Source organism: Python bivittatus, unplaced genomic scaffold (genome assembly GCF_059951505.1).
Source record: "Python bivittatus isolate LINGU-HERP-01145 unplaced genomic scaffold, Pbiv_v1 ctg000840_np1212, whole genome shotgun sequence".
Taxonomy (NCBI): domain Eukaryota; kingdom Metazoa; phylum Chordata; class Lepidosauria; order Squamata; family Pythonidae; genus Python; species Python bivittatus.
Genome location: NW_028277113.1, coordinates 28333340 through 28355261, shown reverse-complemented (window position 1 = coordinate 28355261; position 21922 = coordinate 28333340). Strand labels below are relative to the sequence as shown.

At 35.5% G+C, this 21922-nt stretch overlaps 2 protein-coding genes across 10 annotated transcripts in view; both read right to left on the bottom strand.

Annotated features, from left to right (window-relative positions):
* LOC148213720 (uncharacterized) overlaps positions 1-21922 on the bottom strand; it is a 293222-nt gene that overhangs the window by 190120 nt on the left and 81180 nt on the right. The window lies entirely within an intron of this gene.
* The window catches only part of LOC103060058 (cadherin-19), a 137477-nt gene continuing 122145 nt past the window's right edge, over positions 6591-21922 (bottom strand). For 8 of the 9 annotated variants that reach the window (XM_088130581.1, XM_088130582.1, XM_025167639.2 and 5 more), the window contains 3 exons: positions 17770-17887; positions 12689-12940; positions 6591-11942 (listed from right to left, as the gene is read on the bottom strand). In XM_088130581.1, coding sequence (XP_087986707.1) covers positions 11440-11942; positions 12689-12940; positions 17770-17887 — 873 coding nt within the window. In that variant the 3' untranslated portion in view covers positions 6591-11439. The remainder of the gene's footprint in view (positions 11943-12688; positions 12941-17769; positions 17888-21922) is intronic. The other variant, XM_025167641.2, reaches the window with a different exon arrangement.

The following is a 21922-nucleotide window of genomic DNA, read 5'->3' as shown; positions in this document are numbered from 1 at the left end:
AGAGGAGGTTTCTTTTTATTGGGTTGAGAGCTGCAGTGCCTGACACAAGCCACTGAAGCCACACAACATTTTCATGAACTGCTGAAGCTGTATGTTTTTAATACACACCCTGTTTTCAGCGGTTTTCAGCAGTTCATGAAAACATTGCATAGCTTCAGCAGTTTGTTGGCTTGAGGAAGGAGAATGCCATCTGCCATTTTTAGTAATAGGCAGTTCATTCGTAAGTACGAGTTTCAACTTACATACAAATCTGAATTAAAGACAGACTTAGGAACGGAACTCATTCTTAACCTGGGGAATGACTGTGATTTATATGTATGGCAAGCGGGGGGGCGGGCATGTCATAATTTAGTCATGAATGCAGCTCATGTGGGTAAGGAGGGTTACATTTCACCACCACAATACTTTCCAGTCCAATTCATGTTGATTTATTCAGAAATAAACCACTGACCCTCTTAAACTTCAGCCTTATAACACAATATTTTATTAACCCATATATATTTCCTTCCTTCTGGTTAAAGGAGGTACATTCTCAGTTACATGGATATAACACAAGTGAAGAACACAAGTCAACCATGAGTATCTCTCATTACATTACCATACTGTACTGGCTGGGACTGATGAGAATTACAATTCAGTAGCATTCAGAGAGCTATCATTCCCACTACAGAATATAAGACTGCAGATCTAAATTCACAGTGATAATTAGTTTCTGCTATGTAATATTAATAATGATTATGTGAGTTCTAAAAAAAAAACTACATAGAAATTAAGTAAGATTAGAATAGCAATATTAACAAGGTAATGGTTGATCAAGTGCTAGGAAACAGAAATTGTCCTTGAAAATATAGTAGATGGAACAATATGAAGGCATTTGCAACTATTGCTCAGAATTATGATGAATGTGCATAAAATAGATATTTTGTCTCTATTTTTAAGATGGCAAATTAATTGGCATTCAGAAAAACGTGGATGCAAAGAGACTTAATTTTGTTAAAGCCTTTTTTTTTGTATAAAGTCTATGTAACTGCCACTGAAAAGTTAATCAGGATATGAAGTAGTGACTAGATATCAGGATCTCATCCAGTAAGTGCTAATCTGAAAAGAAGGCTTTGAAGCAGCATTCCTGTATTTTACAGACAAAGATCTGGACCCACAAAAAGCCATTTTGAGCTCAAAACAAAGGGGAAAAAATAGTAATCAGAAGTTAACCTAATATAGGAACATGAAAGGATCTGCACATAGTAAAAGCAGCTTATGCAGTAACTTCACCCATTTCTAATGTCCTTAGTAAAGTAATGCTTAAAGAGATTGCAAAACTATTCTTGTCAGCAACTAAAATTACTGCAGGCACAACATTATCATCAATCAATCATCTTGGTATACTTGATTTACTATACCAATTTAAATCAATGGATTTCTGGAAAATTGTGCTAGAATGAAGAGGTATACATTTTCTAATTGTTTAATTAATTGTCACAGTTGATTCAGAAAACCAACTGACAAATCTTCAGTTTAGTTTGCTATAGTAACCTCTTTTTCTTAATTAATGGTACAGTATTAATTGTCTCATTCAGAAAGGTGCATATTTCTAGCTTTTAAATAGTAATTTATAATACCAACATAATGAAAATACAGATTAATACAAGTATGACCAATTGAAATATATAGATATTTTATTGGACAAATGTATGGATGTGTAAGGTGAGCAGGAATTAAAAAGGTGATATATGGATTTATAGATTATAATATGAACATTAGTAAAATACTGAAAGAATACACCAGATTATTATGTATGTTCCAATTATCCACATTTCTGTGATTTCTATAAGTACAACTAATAATAAAATAAGATATTTCTCTCAGAGCATTCAACATGGCTAAAATAAAAACAAAACTTATAGAAAAAGGTATCAAAATCATAGTTTCTGCTAAGCTAATTCTGATTTAGTTATGTGCAAACTCCCTCCCTCTCTATCTCCCCGATGAATCTTTGGTGCATTCCAGTTCTTGTGATTGTTGTTATAAATTGTTAGCACATATGTTACCCAAGCAAATTAGGTGTCACAAACCATACATTGCATAGCTCACTTGTCTTCAGCTTTGTAAAGTTGCTTCATGGAACTCTTTTCTAAAAGTTATTTATCAAACTTCCTAGAAAAAAAAGTACTTTTCAAAATATATATAACTAACAGTAATATTTCCAAGAACAAGATTACAACAAAACACAAAATGTAGTAGAAAGCTTCAATTCCCGTGTTGGTCTTCTCTGTCTGTGATCCTGAAAAACATTATTCTTGCAGAAAAGACAAGACTTATCCAGTAAACCCTAAACCAGAAGCCATCTTTCTTATGTTAAATTGCTTTAGTAGGCTGAGTAACTGAGTTTGCTAACCATAAGATAAAAGCAGCTTCAGCAAACTGCTGCTACGTTCTGCATATACAGCCAGGTTTCAGCTCCATCTCTCGGCAGGAATCTTCGTGTTAGTATGTATGCATAGAAATGGATGTTTGTTCCCCAAAGAGCAACAAGCAAGCAAAAACCACTTCACTATATTTCTGTTACATTATTTACATGTACTATTTATTCTATTACAATAATATTTACTATACTGTATTTATGCTTCCTTCTAGCACTCTTAAGTAGCTCACAGCTGATTCTCTTTGATTCTTCATCACACCTGAACATTTTAATAGATATTTGGAAGCAAGTTCCCCAGAATAACTGTATCCAAGACTACATATTTAGGTGATTTTTCAAAAAGCTGGCTACAGTAAATTTACTAGAGTAGCCTGCCTCAGAAACCAATCTAGAATGTGCTGTTGCAGATCAAAGATTTTTAAGGGGAAAAAGGTTATTTAAATTATGTTCAGCTGGACCTGCTTAAGCAGTGACTGTGGAGTGTGAATAAGAAATTTCCAAATTCATGTGATGATCCCTATTTTCATGTGTGAAACGAAATGTTTTATGATTTAGCAAAATGCTCAAAGGTTTCTACTTAGACCATTGACCAAGTGGGTCCAAGGAGCAGACCTTCTCTGTTGCTGTTGCCCTTCTTTGCAACAACATAGAGCAGAGGACAGAAGGGCTCTGACTCTGCTGGGATTTCAGAAGGACATCTAGACCTCATTCTCCCAGAGAACCTTTGGAGGATGATATGAGTTTTGGTCCCTGCTGGAAAAGGGATGTTTGTTATCAATTATGGTTGGATTGCTCTTGGTGCTATATTTGAATGTTTTTCTTATGTTTTGGCACATTATATGCTGCTAATCTGTATATTATACTTGGAGTTGTAAGCTGCTCAGAGTTGCTTTGATTAGACCTTGTCTTCTCTCAGGATTTGAGGCATGGAGTGACAGGATGGCTAAAGATCTCTGAGGATGCAGTTGCATAATTAAAGATACTAGCCCATATCTGTTGATAAGAGTACAGCATGTCTCTTATGAAAAGTTATCCAAAGTTCTGTTCTCTTCTGAAATAATTTCTAAAGCATATTTACTTTCATGAAATTTAATGAGAACTAGTAGAAAAGAAGTGTAAGACAGGTTATCTGACCTGTACCCATTACTGCTTTTTAAAAGACTGGTAGTAGAGACCAGGTACAGTAAATCAGAAGGAAACTAGGAAGTTTGGGGGTAGGGGATAGGGAGATGCCAATGTGGCACATAGGTGTAGAGTTGCCCAGCTCTGCCTTAAGTAAATATTGGCACGGAAAATTGAATTTTATTAGTTTTGATTGCAACAAAGGCTTCTGAACCATGCTTTATATGGCACTGAAAGAAAGAACAGTGACTGTCTGAATTCTGGTTATCCTTTTTAGTCATGAATACAGTGAGCTAAAAAAGAAAAGGAATCACAATCACTGCAGATTTTTTTCCCATCCTTTTTTTTTTCTTTAAATATATACAAAAAAATAAAAAAATAAAAAGGAAAATATGCTTAGTTCCTTGTTGCTCTGTTATACTTCTTCAATTACTCTGCCGAATAGTAAAATTCCTTCTTAGTCAATATTTAACATTACTGAAGCCATTTCTCACTGGAGTCCAGAGCAGAGGTTTTTCATAAAATGTGTTTATTGTTAGTGATGTTAAAGCATGATAATGGATATTACCTTTTCTGGTACAATTTCCTTTTTATCAATATCATTTTTTTTGTTACATTTAAAATTTTAAACTGCAGTAAAATAGCTGGATTTTTTCCAAGGGACATAATTAAAACACACACAGACTTGAAATGAAAATGAAATCACACACACACACACACACTCAGATATTTAAATATATATTTTAAAATCTCTGCTTTTGGAATATTCATTCTTAAATGCACTTCTCCCTCAAAATGTCCATTTTGGAATAAATTTTGATATACGTATGAGCATTGTCATCAAGGATATTTGTGATGTAACCTTAACTCTAAAATAATATGAAGATGCCAAATGGAATATCATGCAGGAAGTAAAAATTAGGTCACTTCATAATAAGTTGCAGAAGTCAGGTGCCTGCTTTGGAGCAATAGCCTTCTGTAGATTTCCCTCTCTGCGTAACATTTCTGTCCCAATAATGTTTATGTTGTTCTTTCACACACATATCTGATAAACTGCCCTTAATTGGAAGGAAACATGAGTAATCATCTCTGGGATCTGATTTGAGTAGGATTCTCCACAGAGCACAACAGTGAACAATATATTGTCCTCCACATGTCATCGAATAACAGGATTATCCTTGATCACCAGCCATGTTGGGGTTAATCTAATGGGAGCTGGACTTCAGAACAATTGGAAAACCACAGGTTGCCAACCAGTGCTTACCATATTCCATATAAATTTCCCAGGATTATCTAGATCAGCTTACATTCAGTTGACCTTTATTTATTTATTTGCTTGAGAAAATAGTCCAATGTTCATGACAATGTAGCTTGTTCCATAATAATGATTTGTGGCTAAATAACACAAGCTTCTTTTGGTATTCTAAGAAAATACTAAACGTTCATATGTATTTTACCTGGTCCCTTAGCCAAGATATGTTTTGTAACTTACACATGATCTGACTGACCTGTCATTACAGATAGTCACTATTTTCTGGCTTTGGACAATTTGATGTCACTCTTTTTGGAAAACAAACTTGTTACAATTTATAGTGGGAGTTAGTAGAGTTACTCTTTATAATTCAGTTTCCTCCTCAGTCTTGCAAAATTAAAAGTGTGACTGTAGATAGTCAAAATTAATATTCTCCTTGCTGTGAAGCTCCAAAGAGCTCAGATACCGCCATCCCAAGCACCATTAGCTGGATCTGCCCCCTGGGGTATGAGTGGAACTATTAAAGAATGATGCACCCAACTCCCAACCACTGCAGGTGGACCAGAAGGATACCATGGTCAGTGGTACCAAATGCCACTGAAAGGTCTAAGAGGATCAAAATAGATTCCCCCAAGATAGATCCCAATAACCAAAGGTTACCTAACAGAGCAATTGTCATTGTTTCAGTCCCATGACCAGTCTCAATCTTGACTGGAAAGGATCCAAATAATCTGTTTCTTCTAGAATCCTCTGAAGTCTGTTTTCTTGGCTACAGTACAGAAGTATGCCACTGCGCCTCTCAGGATTTTTTTTTTTTTAACTTTCCAGTCTAATGGAAAGCTCTGGGATTTCTAGATAGTTTCCCATCCAAGTACTGATCAAGTCACTGCTTAGTTTTGAAAGATACATCAAGACTGACTAAATGCTGCCACCTACTCTACGTGATGTTAGCTAATTGATTATTTATGTGGCATGGTGTATTTGATGCATAGTCCCAGAGACAGACAGACTGTATAGAACTGTTAACAATCTTTAACCCCTGTAATGTTATGAGCTTATAGAACAACTTTGATTTTTATTGCTGCTGAATATCAAGATTTTCTTTTTCTTGCACATGGACACATCATTGTAGAGATTGTTTAAAGGAATTTACACATCTCCAAGAGAATCTTACCTATCTACATATTAAGCCTAGTATCTATATTACATTTTGTAACTTATCTCTTCTCTCCAAGGCATTGTAACATATTTGTTTTTATCACTGAGAAATATTAAAATGCTGTTGATCTCCTTGTTCAGATCATTATTATAGTTGAAAAAAAATGTAAATCATGTTTTGTCTTGGTAAAGTTTGTCAAAAAACACTTTTTCCTTTATAGATATGATCATCTGATGTTCAATAGTCAAATTATATATAATTAAGAAAGGCTGCTGCATAGGCCTTTTTTAAAAAAAGTTATTCTGTATTTATTATTCTGCATTTCGTAACTGAGATTCTATTATGGGTAGGGCTTCATTGTCCCACCAGATGACCATGGACCAGAAAAGCTACTTTCATGGCAGGACAGGATCATATATAATTGCCAAGTTGATGTTACTTTAAAGAAGTTGAGTTGCAATAGCTTTTTGTGCACCTAGAGTTTGGGTTTTGCATTTTTGAATGTTTATGTATCACTTTGCTTGAATCACTTTAATGTCTTCTGTATGTAAAAAAAAAAAAGCCAAAAAAATAAAAAAAAATAAAAAAAAACAAAAAAACAAAAAGCAAAAAACAAAACTTTTTTTTTTAAGTTTAACAGAAATAGGACATAGAAAACTTATAAGCACACAAGCATATACATGACACAGACCAGAAGGAGAGTAGGTGATCAATGCATTGTCTGCAAAGGCCTTTTTGATTCCAGTCTTCTAAGTATCACAATGCAGGTACTAAGCAATAGTGGCTTTGATGGCTGAAAACTTTTTGTCTAAGCACCAAATGAGATTCATAAGTAGATTTGTCCATGCAAGGGGAGAGAAAAATTGAGATCAGAGCTATGGTACAGGAAAGGGAAACCTAATTATTTCCCACTATGCCACAATCCTAATATAAATTTTCTTTTCAAGGGCTATTATGAACTAGAGAGAGAAATATACAAGTAGAATGACTCCCTTTTATTTACCACAGAAGCTTTATAAAACAACTGGGAAAAAAAGTCTGTTAACCACCCTAGTTCCCTTACTCTTGGACTAAAGTGCCCTCAGAAATGTCTTTGTGGATTTGGAGAAAATGATTTGGTGACTTCTGCATGTGTAATGTTCAGGTGGACCCTGTACAGATAAATAATTGGATACCCATCTATGGAGGTTTTCAATAAAACTGTCATTTCTTTTAGGCATTGTTTTAGGGTAACAGCTTTATTTATTTGTTTATTTACACTGGCTTTTATGCTCTGCAGTCTAGAGACTCTAAGTGGCTTACAACAAATACAGAATGAGGACTTAAACAATTACAGGTCAACAATAACCACCAGCCCAATGTTGTTATAACTTGATGGTAGTGTAATCTATCTCAATCCCAAATAACCTCATAAAGAGCCATATTTTAACTTAAGAGGAAGATGTGGTCTAAATATCCTGCAGTAGGCTGTTCCAGAGGAGGGAGGCATCACTGAGAGGTATAAATTGCAGGATCCCTTCAGACATTCCTTCATTGGTGAGACCCTAAATAAGCTTTTTCTCCCTGATTTTGCTGGATGTACAAATTCAAGGCAGAAAAGGCAAATTCAGAGTTAGCCATTAAGATCTTTAAAGGTGACGGCCAGCACCTTGCACCTGGATGCTGATGACAGCACTGCAACTTCCATTAAATGAATGCAGGTGTGCTTTAAATACTTCAGCTGCTGCATGCTGAACCAGCTGAAGCTTGCAAATGATCTCCTGTAAAGCCTCCTGTTCTAGGATTTTCTGCACAACTGGCAGAAAAAAAAAATGTAATTGTGAAAAGATTTTTTTTTCCCCTATATCCTCCCCTGCTTTTAAACAGGTGCCATGAACCCTAGACATACTCCAGATTGCAAGCTAGCTGCATTTGGGGGAATACACTCCATCAAGAGCTAAAGGTAGGCCATTTCTGGAATCAGAGGGCTTCCCAATTCACAGCAGCTCCATTTTTCTGGAATGAAGTCTAAGCCTGTTTTTTCATATCCAGATCCTAACAGTTCTGTGCTGAGTTAGGACCTCTATCATATTTGCACAGCCAGGCACGGAGATGTTCAACTGGGTATCACCTCCACATTAATATTTTAATGCAAGCCCTGCAATACCCTAAACATAGTGTCCAAGGGCTTGATCTGCCCCTTCCCCACCAACTGGAACTGATTGCTTGGGAAGGAGCAATATAGTGCACCTCAACCAATCCTTCAAGCCAATCTAGAAGGAGGCCAGAGTTGATGGTGTTGAATGCATTTGAGAGACCCAGCAGGATCAGGAGAGTCATACATCCCTTACCTAGTTTTGTCAAAAGTCAACAAAAATGAGGTTTCCATTTGATATCCACTAGATTGCCAATGCACCTTTCTTCCAGTTCTAATTTCTAGTTAAGTGGCAGGCAGAACATTCCTCTATGGTGCATTTGCTTTTCCACTGTTGTATCACTTACCTTTTAATGGGAGGAGGAAGGGAAAAAGAAAAGAAAAGATGATTGACTTTCCTTATTACTATGCCAGTTTCAGATTTTGGAGTAGTTCAGTTTATTATATGATGCTATGGCTATAAAACAAATACTTGATAAAACAAGGTAAATAAGATGTACAACCCTTTTCTCACTGGATCCATTTGAATGGACTGGATGGTTTTTAGATTGTTACATTCTGTGTGAATCATCCATTATACATTTAAAAACCATTTTAGATTTAGGAACTTTTTCAGCTTCCCAATCTAGATTATAGAGAAAGTGACAGAAAATAATAGTTCAAAGCCAGTTATATTCTGGCTAGAGACTGTGCAGACAAACAATAGACTAGGAAAATTTAATTCAGTTTAATTTTGGAGAGATGTATTGGAATGGAATCATTTCCTAAAGAGCTGATTAACATTAATGCATTTTACTATCATATTATCTAATGTTATATATAAAATTTTATGTCAGCATTTTAAAGATTTTTAATATTCTGATAATAAAATTGAGTGCTGCCACTAATTTTATATTCCATAATAAAAATAAAAATATCTGAGCAGGGAAATTAGTTATTTTTAAGAAGGGAGGACTAGATGTGAATATCATTTGGTTTTGTATAACACAGGTTGATTAGCAAAGTTAAACTGAACCCTATTTTATACTTGGATTTGTTCGATTTTAACTTTTTCAGATTTCTGCCAGTGAGAAAATTGTGAGCTCAACAAATTTCTAAATGAATTTTGAAAAGTAACAACTGTGAATACAAGTTGACTATTAAGGTTTTGCAAAGCTTTGAAAGGATCCTTCAGTTCATGAGATTCTATCAGATCATCCATTCAAATCAAATCTATCTGAAGTGATTCAAGACATTGAAGTGAATCAGATGTTTTAAATTGCTTCAGAGTTCAAAGATGATTTGGAAATTCAGCATATGTTCCACGGTAACAGAGTCTTAAACATTATTGCAGATTTTCTTCTATAAAGGGGCCAAGCTCGGTCTGAATAACATCATGGTCTCTGATATTGACTTGAGTCATTGAGTTTTATCTCCTTCATCAACCCTGCCTATCAGAGTACTTGGGAGAATATTGCTATGCTGTTTGCATTTCTCACTTTTCAGTTAGAATTTTTTAAGGCAGGTCTGCTTGGAAGGAGAAGGGAAGAGACATCTTTGGGTTTATTCTGTTCTTTTTAAATCTGGTTTGTTCTTTCTCTGTTATCACCTTTCCCCAAATCCATATCATTCCTTAACTGCCAATCTACTGTATTTGTCTGAATGGCAAGACAATCCCTGCAATTCCTCAGCTCTTTCAGTTTCTCCTTTATTCCCTTGCATTCTCCCCACTGTCCCTTCAAAATATTAAACGGGACAAAAGGCTTGTTTTTCTTTCTGTTCTTTGCCTTGGAGTGAATTTCCTTCAGCAAATGAATGAGTCTGAAATAAAGTGCTTGCTTTTTAGTCTATTGCATATAACAGAATATTTCTTTATATAGTGTTGTATCATATACACAGAATTCATAATGTACTTCCTTCTCACACTTGCTTTAAATTGTTCCACGAACAATGTGACTAAACTTGCCAATAGGCAAGCCAATAAACTGGTAGGTCCTAAGGAGTAAATGTTTAGCAAAAGATTTATTTATTTATGTATTTATTTACTTACTTATTTATTTATTTATTTATTTTTAATGGAGTAAGATATTTTCTGCAGTGGTTCACTACAGTTCACTATAGGCTTTTTGCTGACAATCTGAAGGTCTCTGTAGTCTGTTTTCCCTAAACCTATTACTGCCTGAAAAGAAATGCAGGGGATATTTTAAAATTTGATTGTGGTAGAATTCTTGAAGCTATGTAACCAACACTTTGCATGGTTAATATCCTATACAGGTAGTACACTGTTTGCTTATTTTCATCCCATTTCCCCAAGTGAAGCAGTTGCAAACATTTTGATAATTTCCCATAATACGCCATGGTCAATGTTTTAAAATTTAATCAAATACTGAAACTTGAATCAGTTTGAATATTTCTTTACCTGATTCTTGAATCACAAATTCAAATAAAATCTTACAGCTATTGAATCTCTAATTCCAATCCAGTGATTCCACAAATTCTACAATCAGTCCATGCTTTTATTCTAATACATTTTAGAAAAATAAAATTATTTAGATTCTAAACAATATGTAGAGTCATAAGCAACAATAAAATCCTAAGTTATGTGTATGAAACTGGACAATTTATCTGGAAAACAGCTAGGAGACTTAGGACAACTGTAGGAAAGTGTAGCATGTTTGATTTGGGGATTTATCTACAACTGGTGATGGAAAACACCTTTTACTTTGATTTTCCCCCAACTTTCCAGTTCATCCAAATTCCTTTTCATGTTTCTAAATCCATTCATATATAATTCCATATAATTGCATTTATGTTATAAAACAAAGTGTGTGTGATTGTGTGTGTGTGTGTGTGTGTGTATATATATATATATATATATATTAGTTTATTATGGTAATTAAACTGTAGTCAATATATCTACATTTTTGTAAATAGTTCAAAAATTGAAATTCCATTCTGTAGAGGATTTGGTTTTTGTTTTGTTGAAAACTGTTTCTTAAAAAAAATATAGTTTCTGCTCAGGTTCTGAGATCAATATTTTAGTAAGAAGATCTTTACAAAATAAAATATCCCTATGCCTGCTAAGGCATGGAAGAGAATCTGAGACTAGACTTTTAGAGGAAAAAGCAAAATTTGTTATTTTTTTCAAGAGTAGATGTGGCTGATCTCTTATTCCCATGTGCTGATCTAAATTTTTTAGTTGTGACATGGTGTATTAGAAAAGGATGTGCCTTCAGTACAGTTGAAACAATAAGATTTGTGCTGAGTTTAACAGTGCTTGGCAGAGCCATCAATTTCTCCGTGTTCTGATTTTTCAGATTATCCTAATCATCTTTCCAATTTTTTTCTCACTTTTTAGGTATAAGCAGTTCTTAACACTTCACCATTTCTGCTGAGCTATGGCTATTCATGCTTCCTGTACTTTTGAAGTGAGGCCTTAGTTCAACAAGGTAATCATAATTGTCATCCATAAGAGATCCCACTGAGTTTGATCCCAATGAACTAAGGGACCCAGCCAATGAACCTGTTCCTTCAAAAGCAAAAATCTGGAGGGAATCATAAGGAGGAACATCTGGATCACAGTTGGCTTCTTCTAGCTTTTGATTAATGAATTCCCGGAATATTGCACTTTCAGGGCCAACTTGAAGAGATTGCCTGTAAAGACTCTGGATCTCTGTTGTAATATTTCTTCGTGGCTTGTGTTTTCGCAGAATAGTTTGTGGTCTCAGGGCAGAAATATCAAAAGCCTCAGTGTCCTGTTCTCCACCTCCTTCATCATCATACTTAAAAATATTCTCTCTAAATATTTCTCCTTTCTCATGAAATGGTGCTGGCTTTGTTTGATGCTTCAAAGCCACAACTGCTAGAACAAATACTGGCAAGCAAGCAAATGAAAAAGAAGAAAGATTAAGAAGTATTTAACAATTCCACAAAGCACACACATGCAAATCCTGGCCAACTATGTGGTTAGTTAAATTATGGCTATGATGGAATAAGGCCACATTTTAAGGGTTCAACTGATAATCTAAGTCATGTGCAAACAGATGTTTAGATGAAATAATGTGACTGATGAAAATGCCTAAATATAATTGATATATTATGTTGAGCTAGATATCCTTCCATAGAATAGAGCAGGTGAAAGTTGACTTTTCAATTCTTTTTTCTCCTCCCCAGCCCCCAGTGTCCACTGAAAATAAGCTTCAATGAACTGTGCACATTGGTGAACATTACGAACTATGCTTGGGGGAGGGATGAGGGAAGTGGTGGTATTCAGAAAATCAGGCCATGGTCATTGTGGAGTATTTCGGGTGAAAGGTATCTACACCAGTTTTCTACAATGTTCCCTTCTCCCTTCCTTCCAATGCCATAGCCCACACCACCCTGGTAATTCTCCACAGGAGTTTTGTTGGGGGGGACTGAAGGCTGGTTAAAAAAAAGGGGGCAGAAGAGATCAGATTCTTCATTCCTCTTACCATGTTCTTGATACAAATACTGGCAAGCAAGCAAATGAAAAAGAAGAAGATGACATAATGTCATCTACCAAGATAAGCAGCATAGTCTACTCAATGAAAAGTTAGCAAAGATGTATTTTACATAAAATAGAAGAAAAAAAGAACTTACCTAATATTATGAGTAGGCAAGCCACAATAGCAACTAAAGCTTGTACGCTAATCCCCATTGAAATCAGGAATGCTCCATATCTACATGACAGAAGGCTAACTTCTTCATTACAATCACACACAGTGACCGTTAAGGTGCTGGTGCTGGTGAGAGGAGGGATTCCATTGTCCACAATTAGTATTGGCAAGGGAAAAAGAAATTGTTCAGAATGATAGAACCGACTTCTTGTGGTAAGGATTCTGGCTGTGTTATCTGTAAAATAAATAAATAAATAAATAAATAAATAAATAAATAAATAAATAAATGGACCAATCAGCAAAATAACAAACCAAAGATTGGGCTAAACCATGTGTAATTAAAAGATGTGGGGGGGGGGGAAATGATACATATATATTTATTTAAGGATGTCATTTTTTTCATTTTCAAACTGAATAAAAATTGGTAAAAAAAAAATGCAGAACTTATCTCCTTGGCACTAGTGAATTGTAACAAAAAGTAATAATGGTAAAAAATTAAAATGTATAACAAAAAGCAAAACAAAAACAAAAAAAACAGACTTTTATTTTTAAAGTATCTAACAGTTATTCACTTTCTCTGGAAAGAGGAATTGGTGTATAAACTAATTTTTGCCACTATTAGATCACTTTCTTTTTTAAAATAATATTTTTATTAAAAGTTTTAACTACAATAATAAAAGATAATACAAACTAAGAAGAAAAAGAGAATAAAAGGTGCAAGAAAGAAAAAAAGGGAGAGGAGAGGAGAGGAGAGGAGAGGAGAGGAGAGGAGAGGAGACCTAAGAAAGTGACTTCCCACCCTCACCACAATGAATATAAACAGCTTCACTATCTCTTCACCTCCTCTTAGTTAACAGTTATAAAACTCTTCATCCCATAACTCAACTCTTAACTATAGGCAAGTCCAATAAACAATGTCTTTTCCGATCTAGATGTCACCAAAAAGTCCAAGCAGAGCCCTAAAGTAATCATATCCATTAACAAAACTCATATAAAAATTCATATAAAACTCATCATTCCATATTTCAACTCTTAATTTTAAGCAAATCCAATACACAATGTCTTTTCCAGTCCAGATGTCAGCAGGTCCAGAAAGAACTCCCCAAAATAACAACATATCCCATTTTAACCCTGATCAAATAAGCCAACTTTATATTCCTTCTTTTTACATAAAACAATCTCTTGTCTCAAATTTCTTCAATACTTTAAAAAGCCTCTTTTGTAAGTCCAGCAGGAAGAAATTATTCCAGTTCTTCTCCTGAATTGGCATTTTTATTTCCTTCTTAATTTTTAGAGCCTTATCCAATTTTTTTATATATATAGTGATAAATTCTTGTTCATGTTGTTCTCCATAATCATGTCAGATAAGTTTTGTTGGAAATCTTTTTCTGTAACAGCATCTTCTGGTGTAACAGCTTCTTCTGGGAACAGGGAGTTCATAACAATACACAACAAAGCAGACATTGTTGATTCAAAGTCCTGTTGCCATTCCTCATTAATATATCTGAATGCCATTATAAGTTGTTTATCTTGTTATGTCTCCAATATCAAAAATAAGTTTTCTTTTCCACAAAAATGCATTTATTCTTTAAAATTAATTTTGAAGTCTTACCATTCAAAATCAAATATTCCAACTTTTTCTGAGCCCTTAATCTGTTTAAAACTTTCTATAGACAAAACCTTGCCTTGCTTTTTGCTGTTTGTTTTGAATTCTTAAAGCTTATAAAAATAAAGTTTTATTGTCTTACATTAGGGATTGAAGGCACTTACCCAGTGTTTCCAGCCTTGTCATTTTGAAGGTGTCTAAGTTCTTTAAAACAATTACATATTGGCAATTTCCAAAGGTGGTTAGCAAAGGAAGTGTGAACTTAGTGTCCTTTGAAGGCTCCAACAGTGGGTGGAGCAAGAATGGCAAATTCCCTGGTTCTTCCACCCTCCAGAGACCATTCCTTGTAGTCTCCTCATGAGGAGCAGCCATACAGAGTGCAATGTGGGCAATCTCATGTCTTCTCTTTCTCCAGAGAGGGACAAAGGAGCCAGTCTACTTGTTGGCTCCTTGTTCTTAGCTGAATCATCACCTCCACAAAATGTGGAGCCATCTTCAGTCTGCCATTTCTTCCCTGGAAGTCTTATTGCATCACTTTCCACAATTCCTGACACCATCTTTATGTTGTTTTTGATGAATATATAGAATTTCATACAGATATTTTTAACAGATGGTATCTTTGTTTAGCCTGAGACTGTGCTTAAAATTTTGTGTTTTATTATTTTTTTAAAAAAATATATGTTTTGAAAATGCTTTAAACTGCACTTGAATGTTATATTTATTTATGAGTAGCTGAGGTAACTCATATTATAAAATATCTATATAACTATAACATTAATAAGGCTGTGCAAACTTTCAAAAACAGTACTTTGAGCAAAGTACCCCTTCAAAGCTGTCTCCTGCTTCTAAAGAACAAAGTGAACCTGCCATGTTGCTTCCCTTTCCATTACTCTGTCTACCTCCTTTGGCTTCTAGACATGATGGAGGAGGCCCAAAAACAACATGAATTGCTTTGATAAATCATATTATTGCTGCATCACTATGAAGTGAATGATGGGCATGTCCATAGGCTGCAGGTAATGAAATGCCTTATGTAGGCTGCTATCATTGTCAGCACAACTAATAATGGAACCCTAAGCACTGAATCTAGAGGACTTAGCAATGTGCTTAGTCTTGAGCTGCACAGTAACTAAAAGCCCAAATCAGTCACAAAGTACAGATTACAAAATACACATTTCACCCATGTAGTATCAGTAGTCCTTTAGTAAATTATATACAAATAGGGCGGGTGTAGGATTGAGAACACTTTATTTTTTATGGGACATGTTAACCAAGTTCAAAAAGTGAACAAGTAACATCTTATTCATACCATAGTGAGCTTTCCAAAAGTTAGCTTTATTGGTTTATTCAACTAGCCAGAACATTCATATAATTAGCAAAGTCAATATGAGCAATGCATACTTTAGCTGAATTTGAAATAGCTCTTCTTCTAAGTCTCTGAAGGCTACCTTTAAGTGGTCTTCTTTCCTTCAATTTCATCAGCTGTTGAAGTTAGGTTTTCACTTCAGATTACTTTCGATTGGTGTCACCTATATGATTCTTTCCCAGCTTTTGGGATCAATACAAGTGCTGCATAACACTGCAGCACAGAAAAGTCATCCACATGATGACATCAGTAACAAGGAACTAAAAACTAAGTTACATAATTATGAATTCTTCCTTTCTCCTTAAGTTCATTTTAGCAAATAAAAAACATAAGCATTTACTAATATTAAATCTTTGCTTCATTTTAAATCCAAACTCTTTGCTTTTCTAATACCACCCAGCACTTGGCAGCTTTAACAGATAATGGGAAGGTCTTTACTTCTAAAATCTGCCATACTTAGAAAGCAAATATGAACAGATCAAATAGGTTTCTATGCATTTTTTTTTAAAAAAGGAATCCCAAGTACAGATTTGTAAAACAGCTCTTAAAATAAGAATCTCATCAATGATACTTTTCAATGATGCCAAGTATAATATCTTAATACCTTATTAGCAATACTACCAAGTCCAGCATCCTATTTTTCAGTCATCCTTTTATAGACTTTTTTCTATAAAAAGAGTATAAATGTAACAGACCACAACTGTTTGTCTTTTATACTTGATATACCAGGTTCTATAGAACTGTTATAGCTAAATAGGTTAATAGGTTATTTTATAAAGTATATATTTAATAATAATAATAATAATAACAACAACAACAACTGGCTGACTGTGTGACCAATGATAATAAAATAGTAATAAGAATTGTCTTTTCTGCCAGCTCTTCATATACAACATGTGAAAGATTATGAGAATAGTCTTCATATGTTGCAAATCAGTAGTCTGATGCACCAATAGCCAAAATTCCTTATTTAGAAAGCATTCCCTAACCCTGGGGGAAAGTTATCTCTCAATAATTAATAACAGGAAAAGAAAGAGCAAGCAGGTAAAAAAAATGATAATGCCAAAGGACAGAAAAATTGAAAAAACAAGAATGAATAAAAGGATTGTGTCTAGTACAGGAAAGTACAGATGACCACAGAAAATGAAATTTGGGGTATAGTTGGCTTCAGGCCAGGTAAAGTTATTTATACTAGTGGTTACTACTTCAGGTCATGGATAACGTAAGCTTCTTTATGCATTGTAGGAAACCTGTATGCTCTAAACCTACTGTTACTGACCTGCCTGCACCCTTGCCTATTAAAAGAATAGGCACTAATAATAAATCCTCTTTAGAAAGCCAGAGATCGTGTACCCAGCTTGACCAGTATCTTAAGTCATGTATGACCCAGTCACAAAGGCTTGGCCTCTGTTTAAAAAAAAAGAAAAAAAAAGGAGAGAACAGATAACATTTCTTAGCCAGGAATTCCTCAGGGGATTACAGCCTTGTACTTTAAAGCAATGGATAACAAAACTGAGCAGAGTTTATGACTTTATAGTAGAGATGACCTAGAGCTTAGAGAAAATAGCAGAAATAAATTTGGGCAATAGAAGATGGGATGCTGGTTATAACAAACCAGAGGAAAAATATTGGGGGGATCTGGTACTTTCTGTTGTCACCTCTAATTCTTTCCTGGATCATTTCTTTTCCTTCTGTGGTTGTCTGTTTTAACTATCAATCACACTTCACCGCATTTTCCACCCAAAGGTTTTCCAATAACCCAAGTCAGTTTGTAAGTGCATAGCACTTCTGATGACCTTCTAGCCTCTGGATAATTATATATAGGTAGTGAAAATTTATTATGATGTGGACAATCTATGAGCCACATGTGGCATTCAGCCCACTGTTTAGCCTCTACTTGACTTAATGCACTTATTTTATCTTAGCCCCCCCAATTCTCTCAAAAGAGATGACTAGATCTGTGGAGGCAATTTTTCAAAGTAAATGCAACCCTCCTTTGATACAAAAGTTTGTCTATTGCTGGTCTAATAACTAAAAAGGAAAAGTGAATATACTTCCTTTCAGATATCTCAAAACCATGTCTAATACCTACTTTCATTATCTTCAAGTTCAAAACTGGAACTGTTTTTGCCCTCTTCCATCAAATAGAATGAAAAATGATGGCTTTCCATGGGGTCATCTTTATCCACTGCACTGATTGTCTGGATGAGCTAGAAATGAACATCAATGAACAACATGTTTAGTGCCAAAGACTATTGCTTGGCATTTAACGCAATGAGCCATAACTGCATGCAATATATTCTACTCAATTAACAAGGTTACAGTTATGCTTCTTGTCTCTGAAGGGCAGGAAATGTATTAGCCGCTGCTACAAACTCACATGTAGTTCAATCCTTTTAGGGGTGTTGATTTTTTAAAATGTCCTACAATTATGCCACTTGATTTTGTATTGATTTGAAGGAGATAAGCACTAAATTCTTGGGATAATGTAAATTACTTTTAGAATAGAAATGCAAAGGTTAACTAAAGTTTCCATAAGCAACAGAGAGAGCGAGAAAGAGGGAATGGATAAAGTATTCTACCCTTCCTTTGTTTTTCAAGACAAAAAGTATAACTTTCTATATTTGAACACATCCTTCAGTACCAAAAACCTATTTCCTTCCAGCCCACAAACCTCATTGGCATCCCTTAAATGATGTATTATAGTTGCTATGACCACAAGATTGTGACAAGTTCGTGCACTGAATTCTTGATTCTTTGAGATTGTAACAGATTGATTATGGGAACACTCAGTTGTGTTTTCAAAGAAGCAAAATAATCCCTACTACAAACTTATCAAACCAAATTGCCATTCGTAAGAAAAGTCAGAATTAGCATATTTGCATTAAAAATAGATTTCATCATCTTACATAAACATGCCACATTGCAGTTGCCATAATGAACCATTGTTTCCATTGCAGACTTTATTTGTTTGTTTGTCTGTTTGTTTAATTTATATATATATCACATTTGGACACTTCCCATCTCACAAAGAAGTGGTTTACAATAAAAACAACAAATAAATATTAAAATAGTAAAAATAGTATAAAATACAATAGAACCAAATACATACATACATACATACATACATACATACATACATACATACATAAGATCTTCCAAGGTGCTGCTGGTAGAAAAGGTATTAACCTACAGGAGCATCTTCAAGGTGCTAGCCACCCCCAGGGTTGGTTGCCCCTTTTCTCGCCCCATGCAAAGCCAGGTCTTAACTGCTTTCCAGCAGGTCAAGAGAGTAGGGGCCTGCCTCACCTCTGGGGGGGGGGGGGAGGGTATTCCATAGGGCAGGGGCCACAGCAGAGACGGTCTCCTTCTGGACCCTGCCAGTCGATGTTCTTTCATTGATGGGGTCCACAGCATACCCTCTCTGCTATGTGCTACTATTATCAGTACAAGTTATTTAGTGAATCATATGCTATTCTGAGAATGTTATTTAACTTCCTATTTCAATTCAATATTTTTGGGACATTTCAACACAATGACTATTCATTTCTTTGGGAGGATAAGTCCTCTAAAGCACTCCTTAATGATTAATCAGCTGGAATTTGAAAATCTAATTTTACTAAAACCAGATAACATAGGCATATTTCCATTCATTTCAATGATATTTTAAAAATGTAATACCTTGACTTTATCATGATGCCCTATAGTGCTTAAGAAGTGCACATTTCTTGGTATGCCTGACATAAAAGGACTGTTATGATTATAACAGTGACATACATTAGGTCACCCATCATCCATGGAAAAATGTGCTTTGACATAGCATATTTTGTGAACCCAGTTTATGAATTAGTATGTTGTGTGTTGCCTTGTGACTGAATCAGCAAATTGTAGTTAAACTACTGTTTTAGCAAGAAGTGTGAATGAAACTGTTGATTCACTCTAACAGGATTGCAATAGGTGGCAGTCCAACTTCCCTGTGTCAGCATTCCTATCACAGACTTTCTAAGCAAGCATTTCCCATTACCGTAATTGCATCATTTACAGATGATGGAGTTAAACAATTTTAAATATATTGTACTTGTGCTTTGGGACCATTGTGGCAAGAACAGTGGCTAACAGGTGTTATAAATAAATAATCATCCTGACAGAAACCATAAGGAAACAGCCATCCGCAGGCTGTTCGTCTCTTTCCAGCAGAAATGATAGCTGATATCCTAATGCCAGAGAACAAGCTGTCTTATTCTCTTCCATACATACCTGGAAGTCCGTGGGAGAGGAGGCAGAAAGAATAAGTCCCAAGGGCTCAGCAAGATTTAGGTATGTGGTGGATCTTTTGGGAAACTGTACAGACCGCCAGCAAAGAGACTGTTGTCCTTCCTGTGTTTCTAGGGAGGCTTTTATTATATAAAAAAGTTTAGCACACTTATTTCCTAATCTCTAATTTGACACTTATCCCTAAACGTATGCTACATTATACAGTACTATTCTTATACTAATGTCTAGGTCTATGGGTTTATCTAATTCCCCCATAAACAATTCTGTTCTTTGTTGCCTGAGCTTATAACAAATCTTTAGCCACCTTCAAGTTGGCTTCTGCTGCAGCCAGCTGCTGCTCTGAACTGCTACTGAGGCATTAGCTTTGCAGTCCATGCTGGGGTGGTAAAAGAAGAGGGCTTTACTGGTTTCTGGCTGGCTGAAGGCTGCCAGCATCTTTGCTAGATGGTCAGGCTTCTGGGCTCTGCTTCCCCTTTCAGCTTGTCTGTAGTTGGCATGCTGAAGTCCAGGCCTGCTCCTCCTTCATCACCAGTTACTTGCTAAGCTGCAGGTTATGCCAACAACTGCAAATTCTTTCTCTCTGCTCTCCCGCCCAACACAAACCTTTCTCCTACACACCCATGCTCAGGGGCTGCCAGTATTTTCCTCTTACAACTGGAAACCAGGTGTGGTACAAGCTTCTTCAGGCTGCCTTAAGTTCCAGGGGAGAAAACAAAGAGAAGGAAGAGCTTCGGCCGGACACCACAAGGCTTTCTTTCCACATCATCAGTAAAAGTGTGTGATATAAATGCAAGATAACCATTGGTCAGAATTCACATGGCAAAAGCCTTTCTTTTCTTTATCAGGAACATAGCTATATGAGTAGCATCAGTAGTCTATCAGATACTCCTACCAATATAATCCTCAGATGTGAATGCATTTTAGCATTGCAATCCTATTGCTATTCATCTGGGCCTCCCACTTCAGTCATCGGGGTTCTGTAAAGTATATTTCAGATTGCAAGTTTAGTTTTGCCACTTTTTTGGTTTGCTCTCTTCCAAAGAAGTAATAAAGAAGATATTCTGGAATTAGTGGGGTTTTTTATTTTGTTTTTGCTCTTTATAGGAGCAGCAGTGAATTATGAATGAAACAGCTAATATACATTTTATAGTTGGTGCATGTTTTTCATGCTTTCTCTTCCTTTGATGTGTTCCTGTGTAAGCAAGTAACCCTGCCACTCACACTGAGAAACAAGACCAGATGCTCAGGGTTGAATAGTGGGGATGTAGGAGATGTGCTAATCTTTTCTATGTGCTCACTGTTATACCTATGAGGGAGGATGGATGGGATGGATGGATGGATGGATGGATGGATGGATGGATGGATGGATGATAGATAGATAGATAGATAGATAGATAGATAGATAGATAGATACTCAGTTAATGTCAGCCATTCAAGTGTTTTGTCTCCTATATCTTTCTTATTTGATCCTGTGAAAGCTTCACATCATAAAGCAAGATAGAGTTAAAATATGCATTGAGTATATATTAGTATATACTATATGTGTGTATGCATGCATAAATCATTTTTGACAGAATTCAGCAAAACCAGTGAGTTAGTAAGAATATGAATTCTAGTCTGGCTGAATTAAAGGTGGAACAATAATCTAGAGAGGTGGATATTAAGATCTTTTCATTACTTCCTTAGTTTCCTAAAACAGAAGTAGGCCACAGTTTATTGGCCGAATATGTGATTTCCATACAAAGTATCCCATGTTCAATTTGTGGCATCTCCAAATAGAGCTGGAAAAAAACTTCTCGCCAACTTTGGAGAACAGCTGCCAGCCATTATTGACTATGTAGGCTTAGATGGACCAATGGCAGCTTTACATGCTCCTAATTTGGCATCTAACAGCCAAAGGAGTAGGGAACTGCTTAGTAAACAGCTGGATTTCCTTGCACCTTTTCCCAGACTTAAAGGTTCTACTGGCA